The sequence below is a fragment of the Diplotaxodon limnothrissa genome, linkage group LG23, assembly GCF_057381915.1.
Source record: "Diplotaxodon limnothrissa isolate DT_005_m linkage group LG23, D_limnothrissa_male_GT1.1, whole genome shotgun sequence".
NCBI lineage: Eukaryota > Metazoa > Chordata > Actinopteri > Cichliformes > Cichlidae > Diplotaxodon > Diplotaxodon limnothrissa.
This window is the reverse complement of record NC_140617.1, coordinates 23,920,453-23,937,828: the sequence shown is the minus strand read 5'-3', so window position 1 is coordinate 23,937,828 and position 17,376 is coordinate 23,920,453. Positions and strand designations below refer to the sequence as shown.

The following is a 17,376-nucleotide window of genomic DNA, read 5'->3' as shown; positions in this document are numbered from 1 at the left end:
AAGTTCTCCAGATGCCTGGTAATGAACTAATCATTTGATTCAGGTGTGTTGACCCAGGGTGAGATCTAAAACCTGCCGGACACCGGCCCTTGAGGCCTGGAGTTGGACACCCTGGTCCACAGCTTCGCTATGACAACCATCAGTAAGTACTGCATATCTCATCTAGCTGTGAGCAATGTTATCAAAGTCTCAGTGTAGCCTCAATGTAACATGGCAGCTACATCTTATACCTTAAACGTTCTGAGCTTGTATACAATTTGCAGGTAAGCCTACTTTACTGCTTTTAATTATGCTTTATTCTTTCTTTGCACATCTTGTTTTTCAGTCCATTTAACATCAGTGAGGTTTCTGCTGAAAGAATTTAGTCTCTCCAATGTCTACAATACATGTTTCCATCACATTTATTAAATTATCAATCATTTCATTGTTAATTGGCCCTGGCGTGAAATGTTTGATGACTGAAAAGAAGAATGCTGTAGTGTTTCTTGTGAGATATCACTCTTTATCTTTCGAAGAATCACATTTATCTTTTTCTCCAAGAACAAGAAATACAAGTTTATCTTTGTTTCTTCCTATCGGAACAATCAAAGCAGGATGGTGGTGAAAGCACAGCGATCAGTAAGAAGTGTTGTTAACACTAGGTAAGCTGGAAGTGATTAGAGTAGACTCTTAGCTGCTCATTAATTCCAGATCCTTGAGTGCAGGACTTTTGAACAACAAGAAAGACACAGGAGAACAGGTTTTGAATGCTTCGGTGTGTGTGCACGCGAAGGCTGTGTGAGCACACACGACACAACAAATTGCTTAGCAAATTAGGAGAGCAGGCTAACTTTGGAATTAAATCGGTGACAACTGTGGCTCCTCAAAAGTCACTTGGTTGTCAATTAAATGGTGTACCAAATAGCTAATTAGCAAGTAATCAGTGTCTGTATCCAGTGTTGTGTTGTGTGTGTGTGTGTGTGTGTGTGTGTGTGTGTGTGTGTGTGTGTGTGTGTGTGTGTGTGTGTGTGTTTTCAATCAGTTTTCTTTCTGCATTAGCAGAGAACAAAGGACTTTTCTGACAACAGACACAACAAGCCAGGGATTATTTTTTGTCAGGAAAGTCGTCTAATGAGTGACCTGCCATGTGAACGTGTCCTTAAACAAGGTACCGATTCTATACAAGATAATATTAATATTAATATATATATAATATAATATTCTTAATATATATATATAATATTCTTGATCTTCAACTTGTGTATCTGTAAATAATTTGTACCTTTTCCATCCTTTGTCATCCCCTCTACTTCGAAAATTCTCCTTTCCATGTCTCTTTAAAGCTGCACTGATACTATCAACATTTACAGGCTAGCTGCAGTAAAATAAAATGACCTCCTGCCATGTTAGAGAATGAACATTAAGTTCCTTTCTACTGCACATCGTCTCGCCAGCCCTGTTGCTAGGATTCAGAAGTCTAACTTTGTTTGCAGAGACCACCGACAAGCTCCACCTCAGCACCTCACTCATCATCTTCTGTCTGTCTTACCAGTCCCCACTGTTCGGCTTCTTCCATAATAGTCTCCCCACTAGCAGAAAATCTAAAAAGGCCTGGGCTCAAGTTCAAAGCCAAAGCCATACTGGCTTCAAAAAACAAGCTTTAGAGGATGAAAACATAAACAGGTAAGAACGGTAAATTTTCCCCACAACCACAACTGCCATTCTTTTGAAGACTTATACTGCTTTGGCCTCAGTATTAAAGTATGTCGGGAGAGACGTGATGGCTAAACTATTATTTATAACTTTGATTGGCAGGCATTTTGTAGAACATTAAGAAACTCACATAAATTCACTGTGTGTTTAAATCTGCCACATTTTATTTAGTTATTTTATAGTTTAAAAAGGAACAGAACACATTTAAAACTAAGTGCACTGGTGATACCGAGCTGCTAATGTACATCTGTTGTCTCAGAGCACACAGACAGTACTCAACTTCAAGACAACAAAAACAGCACATAAATAATATATTATAATATATGATATATAAAAGTTAATCAGTGATAAAATTCAATCAATATGAACAGACAGATAAAAGGCTGCTGGTGGTTGCGCTAAACTTAGCAAAAAAAGTGATGTTATCACATCCTTCAGAGCATTAGGGCACAGGTTAACCTTTAGGGAAATAATACTTTTGGATTTGTTGGGTAGAATATGATAGGAAGGTTTACACCGTTTTCATTATTTTTATGAAAAAAATAAAGCTAAGGACTAGCTTAGTTTAATGCTAACTGGCTTAGTTTACTGCTAAGCTAAGACCATTAGCTTAGCAATAAACTAAGCCAAATAGCAAATAAGGCTAAAAAAAAAAATATATATATTTGGCTCTGTGCAAAATTATATACAACACAAACATCTGCCCAGTTTTTGGAGGTTGATGGGTTAGCTAATGGGGACATTTATAAACCTGTTTCCTGTCTCTATACATGGCTAAGCCGATTTCCAACTAGTTTTGGCTACTAGCTATCATGGTCTGGGTGCAGTGTTGCCAACTCCTCAGTAAGGAAAATTGCTATTGGCTGTCCTAAAACTCGCTAGAAGTCGCTAAATGACGTCATTGCCTAATTTGCATAATTGGTCATGCTAATCTAATTGTAACCTATGTTGTTGGAGAGAGAAATAACATCGTGGAAGAGACATAAAGTGAGTAAAAAACGTCCTAAATTGCATCTAGAGTTTATATAGAAATACAAATTAAATTTCTTTTAGCAATTATTGTTTTTTTTAATGTCACTATTCCAACCCTGCTCCTTTACCCGGGCTTGGACCGGCAAAAGTGACCCGAAATAGGCACTCTGGTGGAGTTACTTTGTGTGTGTGTGTTTATAAGTAGTTTTAAACCTTGTGATCCACAAAACAGCATAAGAGTAAAAGAGTAAAAGAAGAACTGACTGCGTTACAGCACCCGCTGCTTGTTGAGAGTAAAAGCAATACGCGCTTTCACGTCTTTTTTTTAGAAAAAAAGTCGCTAAGGGGTCTTTTTTTAGAAAAAAAGTCGCTAAGGGGTCTGAAAACTCGCTAAATATAGCGACAAAGTCGCTAAGTTGGCAACACTGTCTAGGTGTGGCTGGAAAATTCCGCTGAAGGTCTGGACCTCCCTGGTATCCACCCATGGGCAGGGCCTACAGCCTCCCTCACCTGAAGCTGATTGAGGCAATTAGGTTGGAGATTTAAGCTGCTTGCTGACACTGCTTCCTCGCCAGTTCGTCAACTACCCTATGTTGGTAACCAGGCCTCATGCGTCTTGTCTATGATTCTCAATGCTTTACTTACCTTGCAATCTTGTGTTCTAGTTACTCCTGGAAATTCCATCACACTGAACCACTCATCTTGGAAATCTGGTTAACCCGCCTGCTTTCAGAATCATCTCCTTGCCTCACCTGCCTGCCCTCCTGCCCTTACACCACCACAGGATCTTCACCGCTCAGTTACAGCTGACACACACCACCAAACCCACCCAGACCGCACTACCTCTCCTTCAACGCTTCCATCTCCCACCTGCACAGTAAGACGAAGATTTTCATAGCTTCCATCCTCTCCAGAACTCCTCATTGGCTACCGCTTTAACACTGCTCTCCTCTCTTCCAGTACGTAGCTAATCACCAGCCAGCTGCCGTTGCTTTCTTGGACCTGTCCCCTTGCTTTATCCCTTTCCCCTGGCCAAGACCCTCACGTCCCATGTGTCAAGCCTAAAGCCAAGTGCCATCGTAAACATCATTCTTGTGCTAGTTAATAAACCTTTGTTGAAACCTTTCCTCAGCCTCCGCTTTGGGTAATCTGCACGTGGGTTTGATTTTTGGTACTCGGCCTCCAGCCGTTTTGTGACACCAGCGTAATGTACTAATGAGGGTGCTGTCAATCTAACTGTTAGCAAGAGAGCAAATCTGTATATTTTCTGAAAGTTAAACTATTACTTTAGTCCAATTTTAAAACCCACTACTTATATGCAAAACAAGACACTACTAATAGCCACTTGAGGCTAACTTCAAAAGTGAGCCATGATACACCCCATGTTAAAATCCCCAACTTTACAGCAGAATTAATCATATTTATAGCTTAGTATAACAAAACAGTTTAGTCTCTAATGTCCTGTTCTGTGACAACTATATGATTATTTTTTAAATACGAAACTCAGCCTTTTAAATTACATTATGCCTTAAAGAAATACACGAGTAGCTAATTGGATATAAAGTGGCAAATTCAACTCAATTTAAGAATATTCGTGGTGTAGATGATTATGTACCCTCTCTCACTCATAATGCTAGAATTAAGGCTAAAAAACTTTAACAGCATAAAAGCACCAAAGCCAGAAGCTGCTCAGGGTAACTATGAAGGCGAGTGGACACTTGAAAGAAACGGATTAACTTTTATACATAGACACATCTTTATGTATCATCCCTCTCTTACCCCTGGGTGCAATTGGCATGGCAGGGATGACACTCGTTGTTGGCCTTGGCGTATTTGAAGATGAAACTGTTGGCTCCCTGCAGCCCATCGGGGCACTTCTCTACGCAGTTAGGGCCGTCTTTGAAGTGGAGGCATTTTACACACTGGTCTGGGCCCTGTGAGGAGAGCACAACAAGGAGGAGCGAGATGAGAAGATGGGTTACAAAGAGGGTGGTAGACAAGGGGTGAATAAAGAAGAAGGAGGTAAAGGTGGCAGTAAGAGGAGATAACATAAAACAAGAACAAAATAATGGGTGAAGAGCTAAAAGAAACCAGTGGAGAAAAATAAAGTTAAGAAAAAGTTCATGGAAATTCATACAGCGATAATCCCACATGAATCCCAAGCAATGATTTATACATTGTATTGCAAAAAGTATTTGCTCGTGTGCCTTAACACACACATGAACTTGAGTGACCTCCCATTCTTTATCCATGTGATGTTGGCCCACAATTTGCAGCAATAACAGCTTCAGCTCTTCTAGGAAAGCTTACCACAGGTTTAAGAGTGTTTATGAGAAGTTTTGACCGTTCTTTCAGAAGAAAATTTATGAGGTCAGACACAAAGGCCTGTCTCATAGGCTCTGCTTTAATTCATCCAAATTCATTTGTCCTTGCTTTGTGCACTGGTCATGTTGGAAGAGGAAGGTACCACCCCCAAACTGTTCCCACAGATGTCTTGGTATGCTGATGCATTAAGAGTTTCTTTCACTGGATCTAAGGTAATCCCCCCTCCACCAAACTTTACAATTGGCACAATGCAGTCAGACCAATACTGTTCCCCTGGCGACCATCAAACCCAGACTCTTCCATTTGATTTCCAGACAGAGAACTAAGATTCGTCACTCGAGGAAACATATCTTCACTACTCTAGAGTCCAGTGGTGGGGTGCTTTACACCACTGCATCCGACCCTTGGTGATCTAAGGCTTAGATGCAGCCATGCTGCCATGGAAACCTGCGCCATTAAGCTCTCTACGCACCGTTCTTGAGCTAATCTGAAGGCCACGTGGAGTTTGGAGTTGGTGACGTCTGTGCAATATGTGCCTCAGCATCCACAGACCCCAGTGTGATTTAGTGTAGCTTCTACTTTGTTCTAATCCCACTAACAGTTGACGATTGAATATTTAGTAGTGTGGAAATTTCACGTCTGGACTTGTTGCACAGGTTGCATCCTGTCACATTACCACACTGGAATTCACTGAGCTACTGAGAGTGATGCATTCCTTCACACATTTTTGTAGTAGCAGTCTGCATGTCTGGATGTTTGATTTTATACACCTGTGGCCATGAAAGTGATTGGAACACCTGAATTAAAAGATTTGGATGGGAGAGTGAACACTTTTGGCAGTATAATCCATGTTGAGCTAAAGTGCCTGGAATTTATTCCACTGTATCCCTGATAAAACTGGGAAAATGGTTAGGGAGTCAGGTTGTGCCAAAAAAAAGTGCACACTGAAAGTGATGGAGGAGACGACAAGAGGTAAGTGAACACGAGCTCAGCTGCAGCAGGAGCATGAATAAGTTAGAATGGGAGCGGAAAACTGACTGTACACTTTGTGTGAATGTCTATGTGCGTGTGCACGAAGTGCTGACAAAAGTGTAAGCTTAAAATTGCACAGAGGTGTGTGTATGTGTGTGTTGTGAAGAACAAGTTGCATTCTGGCGGCTGGGCTTTTCAGCTCCACGCTCTGCTGCTAACGACAGCCACGGCGACCTGATGGACAGCTTCTCACCACTTGACACATTTAGACACACACCATCAATAAACATTATGCTCACTTTGCGTAGTTGCGTGTCTGTGTGTGAGCAGGGCAGATGCATACAGATGTCCGAATGCATTTAAGTATGTCCGTGGACACTGCGCATGTGCGTCTGCGTGTGACTGAGCACCCGTGGATGATTGACTCTGGTGTTATTCACTGCTCAGCTGTGACCAGCATCCCAACGTCACCAGCCTTTGCGCATCCTTGAGGAGCTGCTCTCTCTCTCTTCATCTGTTATTCTCTCCCTCAGACAGTCATAAAAGGTTAGTCACACAGTCACTAGAATCCGTGAAACAAGTCATGCTGCACATTAGATGCAACTTTTTCGTAATGAAACATTGCGCTGTAAAATCAGCTTCCTGTACAGTTATAGATCGTACCCACATTTGTCCCACTACAGTATTTATGCCACCAGGATTCAGAATTCATCATAGTAAAGAAAAAAAACAACAAGCAGGTAATTTAATTAAATAACAGTATTGTAATGGATATTATTGGATGTAATCACTCTATACTGTATGTGAGCACAAGTAATTTAGTCCAGGGGTTTTGAAATAGCTCAGAAAAAGTTTCCAAGGATATTCTCATAACCACGTGGATGTACCTGGTTTCAAATTCGCACGTCTTGATAACGCAGAATAAGTCATATACACAATATGCACAAATGGCCATATCTTTGAATTCAGGTGTTTTCAATCCATTTGACGTATAATCCATTGGCGTATAAAAACAAGTACCTAACCATGCAGTCTGCCTTTATAAACATCTGTGAGAGAATGGGTCGTCCTACTGAGCTAACTGGAACAGAGTGCAGTGCTGTAATAGGATGTGGGACCAGCTCCCAGTTTGGATTCGGGAGACAGACACCCTCTCTACTTTTTCTTTTTCATAACGCTTATAGTTGAATCAGGTGACTCTGAATCCTCTCTTAGTTACAGTAGAATATGCCTAGGCTGCTGGGCGCTTGCCATGATGCACTGAGTGTTTCCTCTTCACTCAGTCATGTTTATCTCATTTCATCTCTGGCTCTCTTCCACAGTGTCTTTGTCCTGTCTTCCTCCCCTCACCCCAACAAATCGTGTTAGAAAGCTGTCCCTCTCTGAGCCTGGTTCTACTGGAAACTTGTTCCTCTTTAAAGGGAGTTTTTCCTTCCCACTGTTGCCTAGGACTTGCTCAAAGGGGATTGTTTAATTGTTGGTGTTTTCTCTGTACTATTGTAGGGTCTTTACCTTTTAACATAAAGCAGTTGAAGACAACTGCTGTTATGATTTGGTGCTAGATCTATAAAACTGAATTGAATCACGCTGAAATTGAATTCATGTCTTGCTCTTTCAGTATTTTTTCTGGCCCCTGGTGTCATCCATATGTATATTTAAAAATATTTATTTTGAAGGTGAGCTGTCTCACCTTCAAAATAAAAATTGCTGTAGTAAGGCACGCATTTTCCACTGAAGGGAAATGTTCTTTGTTTCTGGTTCGAACTTTCACCACACCTCGGGAATTCGTTGGTGATTGCTGCAATCACCTGTAGTTTTATATGAAGAATAGTAACTTGTCTGCAAACAATCTGCTGGTAACCAAACAAATCACAAGGAGGGTTTTGGTACAGCATCCTCATTGTGAAGGATTTCACCTGTCAACAGCCAGCAACCTCAAGGAACCGCTTAGCAAACGGTCAAGGAATACACATCGCTGACAGAGGGTCGTTGACCAGTCTCTAGACTTTAGTTGACAATAATTCTGATCATGTCCTGAGATCTGTATTCAGTTACAACATCTAGACTGATTTGTCAGCTTACTATATTTTCTTTTTATGCTTTTTACAAGTACAAAGTACAGAAAATATATAGTAATTCACAGGAATTTTAGCAAAAACTACCGCAGTTATGTTGTGGAGATTATTTTTGGCATATGTGGATTCTTCTGCTTTCCAATCCCTTTAATCATCCTGCAACTCCTGAGACGTTTGGCAACCTTTTCTGGGCGTCCCTGCAGGTTTGATACGAGCACTGGCGTATACCCTAGCATGATAATGATGCAGCTGCAGCCTTGCATGAGCAGATTTGTTTGCATTTGGTGTTGCTGCGTACAATTTCTGTGCACATGCATGCAGATGTGCATGTTCTCCACTGACATTTCAGCAAGGAAACATTTTGGAGAGTCGTATTGCGATCATTCTAAAAGTGACTTTACCGGAAGGTCAGAATCTAATCTCATTTTGCTTTTTTTTTGACTGTGTGCATGGGTGCTTGCCAAAAGCATGCCTCCAAAAGTAGCTACAGTACTTTATCATCCCTCCCATTAACCTACCATTCACCTTTGCAAACAGTACTTATATCTTCGGAAATCCTGTGTGCAAAACACAGCAAAATAAGTTGGAAATCCACTTTGGCACGTAGAAGATAGTCCCCTATCTCGCACAGAAAAATGAGGAGTGGTTTTAATCTAAACAGCTTATTTCCTGTATTTATAAAATGTATTCTTAAGTAAAAAGGAAGTTGAGACTGAGGGTCTTACCGGACCGAGACATGTCACAGTGTTTCCATCCATCTTCTCACATTGGCTATCGCACGCCAGGCACACGGATCCATTGGCAAATTCACGCTCTTCCCTGATAAATAAGAAAAATGAAAATAGGAATGCATGTATTATAGATTTGAGAGCACAGTGAAATATTGATTAAGAGCATGCCGCAAGTACGAGCTGTACATTGAGGCCTTTTTCAACAAAATCAAGTGTGATACAACAACCGGTTTATCTGGGTCATCTCCAAGATGCAGTGCCCTCTGCTGAAGGGGCATGCAGGGCAGCGAGCTACCTAAAACTATTTGACCAGGTTAACGGCTTAGTATGGTCAATATGCTTACAGAGAAAGTCCATGAATAATGAACGTCTTTTTAAATCATAGGCAAACATGAGGGGATGTGTGGAAGGTGGAGGAAGCAGGAGAAGAGATGGTGGGAGGGAAGGAGGAACGGGAAAGATGGTATGAAAGGCCACGGAGAGGGCATTTAGAGAGGGAGTTTGCTTTTGATAGGACCAGAGTGAAGAGACAGAGGGAGTGTGTGATAAAAGAAAAAGAAAAAAAAGCCAAACACATTTTCTTTTCATCCCGTTATCAAAGAATCACTGCGGTTCCTGCAACGTCTAAAACGCTTCAGTCAACCGGTTAATGTGTACTTTATGTTGGTTTTGTTTTTTCGCTTCTGAGGGGAAAGAAAGTAAACAATAGAGCTCGATATTGGGTTTATACACTGCAATTACCCTGGCAAGAGCTCCACATAGCCCCAGGCCTTACTGTTGAATCCTTATATGTGTATATTGGTGTGTTTCTGTGCGTGATTGTGTGTGTGTGTGTCTGTGTGTGTGCACTCGCATACTCTCAATCTAAAAATTCCTGTCTTGTTTGTGTCCGAATAAGCGCATTATCTTCACTTTTGAAGTGCGGCGTCTCGGGCGGGCGGAGGCAGGCTGCTGTCAATAACAACTGCTGCCGATCAAAACCACTTTTCACATCAGAGGGATCGATCAGCCAATGCAGAGGACAGACGCTCTCAGAGGAGGATTCGCCCAGTTACAAACAAACCTCTTTCTCACAGCAGCGGGATAATGAAAGGGACTGTATGTGTGCGCGCGTGCACGATTTTTGTTCATATTTGCATGTGATGCTATTGGGGTGGAATAAAGAGTCCACAGATTCCTCCTTGTGAGCTGTTTTTATAAGATGTGGCACTGAGAATTTTGGATCTCCTGCGGGTATGTGGGTTTTTATGCATTTTCATGTGGGTAATATTAGATGAAAACCTTTTAGACTCGGTAGTTTTAAAAGCAACAAAAAAAAGAGAAACTAAACATCCTGACACTCTAGTGTTCAGCTCACATTAAAAGGCAATAAAAATGAAGATAAAATCACAGATTTCCCTTTGCTGAGCCTTTATTTCAGGGTAGTTTTTCTTTAAATGGTCCTATTGATTCTTTATGATCACAGCAGTTTGTCTGACACATCCAAAAAGCAGAGTGTGTAAGCTACAGATGGTCCTTTTATTAATGATGTTTTCAGTGGGAAACTCCCATAGCTCTCTTTGCATTTCTCCCCCAGCTTTTTTTCCCTTGTTCCAAAATAAATTAGATTCCTCTCTCCGAGGCACTATGCAGGGGAATCCTTTAGGGGGAAAAAAGGCCCAGGCAGTGGAGAGATATCTCTTTTCTTGGTTGAGGTGGAAGAAAAGATACATGGAGCAGAATGGGTGAGAGACAAAGACCTCTGCAGTCATGCTCTCTGGGGTCATTTCCATTCCTTCAAAGCCGTTCTTCCTGATTGGCCTCCTTCACAGCTGGTAGTGCGCGCCAAAGCCCCACTGGGGGGATGACCTGATGGGGGATTAGTCCTGTTTTGGTGGAATTTAAGCAGGGCTGTGGCCGCTGTTCAGAAATCCAAACATCCAAATAGCCACAGCACGGTCAACCCACCAAAGCAACTTTTTAAATTTTTTTTAATTAAACCCATTCAGCTCCTCCCTCACTCACTCCCTCCCTCCCTCCTCCCCCAACCCCAGTGGGATTGCATTTCAGTCCTCCCTGCTCACCCCCAAACTCCTTTGCTCTCTCTTTGTTTTATTCAACAGACGTATAAACTGAAGGGAATTAGTGCCTCTTCTCATTAACAATGGAAACACAGAAGAAGAACGAGCTGAAGAATCTTAAGGTTTAAAATCACCATCCCGAGAACATTTTTAATGAGCTAACACTAAATTCTTGAGAGATATACAGTTCAGTAGCTTCAGAACAAAGTGAAATATTAAGCAAATCTATGCTGCATACAGCAAAAGTGCTGAAAATAAGCAGCGCTATGACAATCTGCTGTCCATATCCAGTCATTAAATTAGTGTACAGACTGTGGAAATAAGACTAAAATGATTTTTTTAAAGGTGAAAACTATATATAACTCACATACCGTAACAGAACAGTATTGGCTGTACCCACTTTTTTTTAAAAATCAATTTAGATATGCCATGATGTGGCTTTTTTATGCAGATGATATGACTTTCTTCAACAATTCAACAGTGTATTTGTATCTACTTCTACAATCTTCAAGACACATGCCATAGAATAAAGAAAATGTACATAGCAAGAATAATGATATTAAACACAGTGACCCCATGGCAAACTCCAGTCACTGGGGAAGATTCCTTGACCAGTATTCGAAGCGGTTGGTAAAAAGTTTGGTCAGTCGCATGTTGCTGCAGTCGTATTTTGAAATGAAGGGATGGACTCATCTACAAACACTGTGCACTTACTCTCTGAGCTGCAAACTGTGAAAAATGCAACACAAGCCAGAAATTTAAAAAAAGTTCACTTTTACAGAAAAAAGTGCCTCAGTGCCACAACTTTTACTTGGAAGGCAAACTGTCTACATTGTTTCGCACTTTATCAAGTTGTACTGCCCTGCGGATAGTAGTTGAAATAGATAGTACGGTAGTTTTCGACCAATTTCACCCAGCAGGAGCCAGAAACTGCCAGGAATCTTTGCCAACCAGTCAGGGACTACACCTAGCAGCTTTTAAGAAGTGTAACCAGAGGTACACTTCAACTGTGAGAGACAGAATGTGAAAAAAAAAATCCATGAATTCACATGGTAGGATTTGTAAAGAATTTATTCGTAAATTAGGGTGGAAAATAAATATTTGGTCACCTCAAACAAGGAAAATCTCTGGCTCTCACAGACCTGTAACGTCTTCTGTAAGAAGCTTTTCTGTCCCCCACTCGTTACCTGTATGAATGGCACCTGTTGGAACTCATCATCTGTATAAAAGACACCTGTCCACAGCCTCAAACAGTCAGACTCCAAACTCCGCCACGGCCAAGACCAAAGAGCTTTCGAAGGACACCAGGAAAAGTATTGTAGACCTGCACCAGACTGGGAAGAGTGAATCTACAATAGGCAAGCAGCTTGGTGTGAAAAAATCAACTGTGGGAGCAATCATCAGAAAATGGAAGACATACAAGACCACTGATAATCTCCCTCGATCTGGGGCTCCACGCAAGATCTCATCCCGTGGGGTCAAAATGATCATGAGAACGGTGAGCAAAGATCCCAGAACCACACGGGGGGACCTGGTGAATGACCTGCAGAGAGCTGGGACCAAAGTAACAAAGGTCACCATCAGTAACACACTACAACGGCAGGGAATTAAATCCCGCAGTGCCAGACGTGTTCCGCTGCTGAAGCCAGTGCATGTCCAGGCCCGTCTGAAGTTTGCCAGAGAGCACATGGATGATACAGCAGAGGATTGGGAGAATGTCATGTGGTCAGATGAAACCAAAGTAGAACTTTTTGGTATAAACTCAACTCGTCGTGTTTGGAGGAAGAAGAATACTGAGTTGCATCCCAAGAACACCATACCTACTGTGAAGCATGGGGGTGGAAACATCATGCTATGGGGCTGTTTTTCTGCCAAGGGGACAGGACGACTGATCCGTGTTAAGGACAGAATGAATGGGGCCATGTATCGTGAGATTTTGAGCCAAAACCTCCTTCCATCAGTGAGAACTTTGAAGATGAAACGAGGCTGGGTCTTCCAACATGACAATGATCCAAAACACACCGCCCGGGCAACAAAGGAGTGGCTCCGTAAGAAGCATTTGAAAGTCCTGGAGTGGCCTAGCCAGTCTCCAGACCTCAACCCCATAGAAAATCTGTGGCGGGAGTTGAAAGTCCGTGTTGCTCGGCGATAGCCCCAAAACATCACTGCTCTTGAGAAGATCTGCATGGAGGAATGGGCCAAAATACCAGCTACTGTGTGTGCAAACCTGGTAAAGACCTATAGTAAACGTTTGACCTCTGTTATTGCCAACAAAGGTTATGTTACAAAGTATTGAGTTGTATTTTTGTTATTGACCAAATACTTATTTTCCACCCTGATTTACGAATAAATTCTTTACAAATCCTACCATGTGGATTCATGGATTTTTTTTTCACATTCTGTCTCTCACAGTTGAAGTGTACCTCTGGTGCAAATTACTGACCTCTGTCATCATTTTAGGTGGGGGAACTTGCACAATCGGTGGCTGACTAAATACTTTTTTGCCCCACTGTAAAAGCAAGTAAATACCAACTCAGCACTCTTTGTTGGTAGGTAGACACTTCTTACACCAGGCCTTTGGGTTATGGATGTTCTGATTCCACAAGTCAGGCCAGTGACTCAAAACAAAAAGTGGGCCTGTTGAATATTGCTTGCATTTCCTCACTGTGACTGACTGTATTTACAGTATTGGAAACAAGTGTGGTTCAGCCGCTCCCTGCCATGCGCCTTTCCTCGTCTTCTTCAAAGCCTTCGCTATGAGCTGTTTTCACCGGCATCTTCAAAGCTTCCCTCCCACAAACGGCGCAGGAAAGGACCAGCAACAAGTCAACATGACCGAGGGTTGCTCGCTCTCATACACACTTACAAACGCGCTCTCCTCTTCCCCTGAGGAAAACACGAGCCTGACATCACACCGCTTGGAAGAAAAGTCATATTTATCTTGTGGCAGATGCTGCCGGTACAGTCTTATTTTAGATGGATGCTTTCAAGTGTTGCGATTCACAGCATCTCCCCGTTCATTCAAGAACAGCAAGAAAAAGGCTGGAAACTACGTCTACAAAGGAGGGTTTCTCCCCAGGTGAGTTGGCAGTGATCTTTTTGATGTGCCTCTTGGCAACATAGAGGGATGACCTGAATGCAATTACTCACAGCGAAGATCGGTGGATTGTGAGGACACTCGGAAACAGCTTGCTTCATTTTCCTGCTCAGTGCAGTAAACACTCATGTCTGTCAGTCCAAATGGGTGATTTGAAATGAAATGTGCTTCAACAATGGTGTATACTTAAATTGAGTTTGGACAGTGGGTGTAATATGCAGCCAAATGTTCCTCTGACTGTTCGCACTGTAAAATTCCTTATTGGTTCATCTCATTACATTCATGCCAATCAGCAATTAGACTCTCCTCCTCCAGAGCCCTTGAGGATGTTTTGACTTCATTTTCATGCATTAAAACAGTTTAAATTGATTTTATTTCTGCTGCTTGTCACGTATGGCTGTTTGCTGAGGAATTAATCCAGCTTCCTGGGACCACAATGATCAGAAATGTGTTGTATTTTTTTTATTCTTTCACAGTTTAAGTCAGATCTACTCAAAGATATTTCCAGACCCACGTACAACATTTGCTCAGAATGTGTCAGAGGAAGGAAAGGACTTTTACTGAATGAATCGACTACTCACCCATCAAAAAGGTTGCAGGACTGAACGCAGGTACGGCCTCGCTTGAAATATCGGCAAGAGAGGCACTGGTCTGGCCCTGGTCCCCAACAGCCATCGTCCGAACACATTCGGTCACACACCATTCGTTGTTGGACTGTGAGGAGAATGTTCAAATGGTCAAAATAGTATAATTTTCTTTTAAAGACAACAGGGAGGATGTTTGGTGTCAACACATTAAACAAGTGTTGGGGTACGATCACCTGTTAAGTGTGTATGTGGCTAATATCCAGCTTATATCTTTGATGATCCTTGGTCTGGCTATCAGCTATCAATTATATATCAGTTATATATTGTGGTTACGTAACACCTCGAAATGTCTGTGTCTTGGGATACGCCACAGTACGATCAGATACAGGCACTATATTTTGTCCTCTTGTACACAAAAATAACTTTAAAATTATCAAGTTCTACCAAAGTGCTTAACAGTTTTATTAAACATCTCTACACATATCAGTACTAAACAAATTAGGGTCCTGCAGCACAGACCTAGAAACTGGTTGGCAACTGGTTAGCAACCAGTGGACATGAAGGAAAAACATGTATTCCCCAATGATTGTTAAGTAGTTGGTGGCTTTTGCTAGTATTGTTGCAATAAACAGTGAGACTGTGAAAAGTGAAATGCAATTGCAAGAACTGGGTCCTAGGATCACCAATGTTTGGCTTGATAGAAGTGTTGCTCACGTCACTTCCTGTATGGCAACTCTGCCTCCTATTTTGATAGCAGGGACATATGTATACCTGAAGATCATTTGTGTTATTTTTTTAACAACATAAAATTGGTTGTACAGTCCTCTGAACTCGGTTTGTTCCAATAATTGATGCAATTGTCTTCTCAATCTAAAAATTAAGAATGGTGCAAAAGTTACAGACATTAACACATTTTCATCTTTGACCCCTTGGTGGCACAAGATGAAAAAAGTTGGCGAAATGGATCACAAGACTGTCGAAAGTCAGTGTTGATTCTTGGGGAACCCACAGACTTCATTGGCAGAATGTCTTTTCTTTAAGATGTCTATAACATTGCTGCCTGTCCCAAATTATAAGTGTATAAATGTAGCAATGTGTGTATATCTATTCTGTATTCATGCCTAGGAGATAAGTCAGTGCTTGTAAATGGACTGCATTTATATATTTTTTTCTACAGCTATCGGAAGCTCAAACTGCTTTATGTTTCTGCCCACCTGAGTGAGTAAACATTGGTATTCCCCACATCTCTGCCATTAAAGAACACATCCACTATAATTGTAACCCCCCCCACCCCACCCTTTCCTGTTGAACCACAACAATCAATAATGCTCATCACACTCAATCGCTGAGTGACACACATATCCCCCCGGGAGTGTCGCCTGGTGGGGGCCAAACCCTTTGTCAACAGGAGAACAGTCAATCGTAGACAGTGGGTTGAGCCTAATGAAGAGACCTGTGTAAGGTGCCATCGATCGATCTCTAATACACACACCGTACTCATTAACTGGCTAATGATATGAACCGCAGTGTGGCAGGACCGTGAAAAACTATGGCGGCTTAGTTATCTCCATCTCAGACACAGAAAGCTTTAGTGGCAACCACCTCTAACAAATCCTCACAAATATTATAAATAAGCTCATTACCCTGGGTATTGTGGAATCATATGAGCAATATGTCCCTTTATTTGCCTGTTGTTCATTCCATCACGCCTCCACTTCCCATTGCAAGCATTATACTTAACATACCTTTAAGGCATGACAGTTCCCATGAAATTGGCCAAGTCAGTGTGTAATACTGGGGTAGAGGTAATTAGAGTGCTAATGGTACCATGGCTATGGCTGTCGTTTAGTCTCATTCCTACTGTTTTCCCTTTTCTTGTGCCTCTGGCTGCTGTTTTTTTCTCTCTCTTTTAGTATATTGTGTGGCTGTGGTTAAATCATCCACTTTTTCAGTCACTCCCTCATCCATACATCTATCTTCTGCCTTTTGTCTGGGACTGGCTGAAACCCAAACCTCTCACCCCCCAGCCACCTTCTCCAGTTTATGTGGGGTTTATGCTGGTCAACAGAGAGAGATGTAATCTCTCCAGCATGTCCTTGGTCTACCTCAGGGCCTCCTCGTAGAATGGCATGTAACACCTCACCCAGGAGGCATCCTAGTCAGATGCCCAAACCACCTCAGCTGACACCTTTTGATGTGGATGAGTAGCAGTGATTTTATTACTGTACACTGATTTTTCATGCATCATAAGGATTTCTTAGAGCACTATATAGTGGATGAAATTTGCATTGCACTTGCACAACGGAGACGCATTCACTCTGACAGACTGCTCAGTTCATCTGTGTAGCATTAAAGAGTAACTTACACTAACTTTTAATGTTATAATGTTAGTGTGTGAATGTGTGTGTGAATGGGTGGATGACTGGATATGTAAAGCGCTTTGGGGTCCTTAGGGACTAGTAAAGCGCTATATAAATACAGGCCATTTACCATTTACCATTTATACTGTTAAAATCCAACCCACACTGAGAGTCAATCACTTTAAACTTCTAAAAGATACTCTAAACGTATCCTGTCTACTTTATTGCAGGTAACTTTCACATGAACTAGTCCAAAAAGCAGATGCTAGCAGCTAACAAAAACTAGCCAGCTAGCACATCACTTTTACCCAATCGGCTTTCATTGCAATTTAAATTTCGCATGGCCTTGTCCTCACATAGAACCGGTGCTCAGAAATTACTCCAGCAATTTATCCATCCAATCATCCTTTTAACTGACCCCTTTGTTATGAAATGTGTGTGTACCAGATGTGGTCATTGCTAACACTGAACACTGACCCAGCCAAGTTTGTCCCTTGTGTTGTTC

At 41.8% G+C, this 17,376-nt stretch overlaps 1 protein-coding gene across 3 annotated transcripts in view; it reads right to left on the bottom strand.

Moving 5' to 3' along the window:
- The window catches only part of LOC146608103 (receptor tyrosine-protein kinase erbB-4-like), a 381,455-nt gene that overhangs the window by 81,126 nt on the left and 282,953 nt on the right, over positions 1 to 17,376 (bottom strand). For all 3 annotated transcript variants that reach the window (XM_085348721.1, XM_085348723.1, XM_085348722.1), the window contains exons 13-15: positions 14,506 to 14,638; positions 8,762 to 8,855; positions 4,444 to 4,598 (exon numbers count right to left, since the gene is read on the bottom strand). In XM_085348721.1, coding sequence (XP_085204847.1) covers positions 4,444 to 4,598; positions 8,762 to 8,855; positions 14,506 to 14,638 — 382 coding nt within the window. The remainder of the gene's footprint in view (positions 1 to 4,443; positions 4,599 to 8,761; positions 8,856 to 14,505; positions 14,639 to 17,376) is intronic.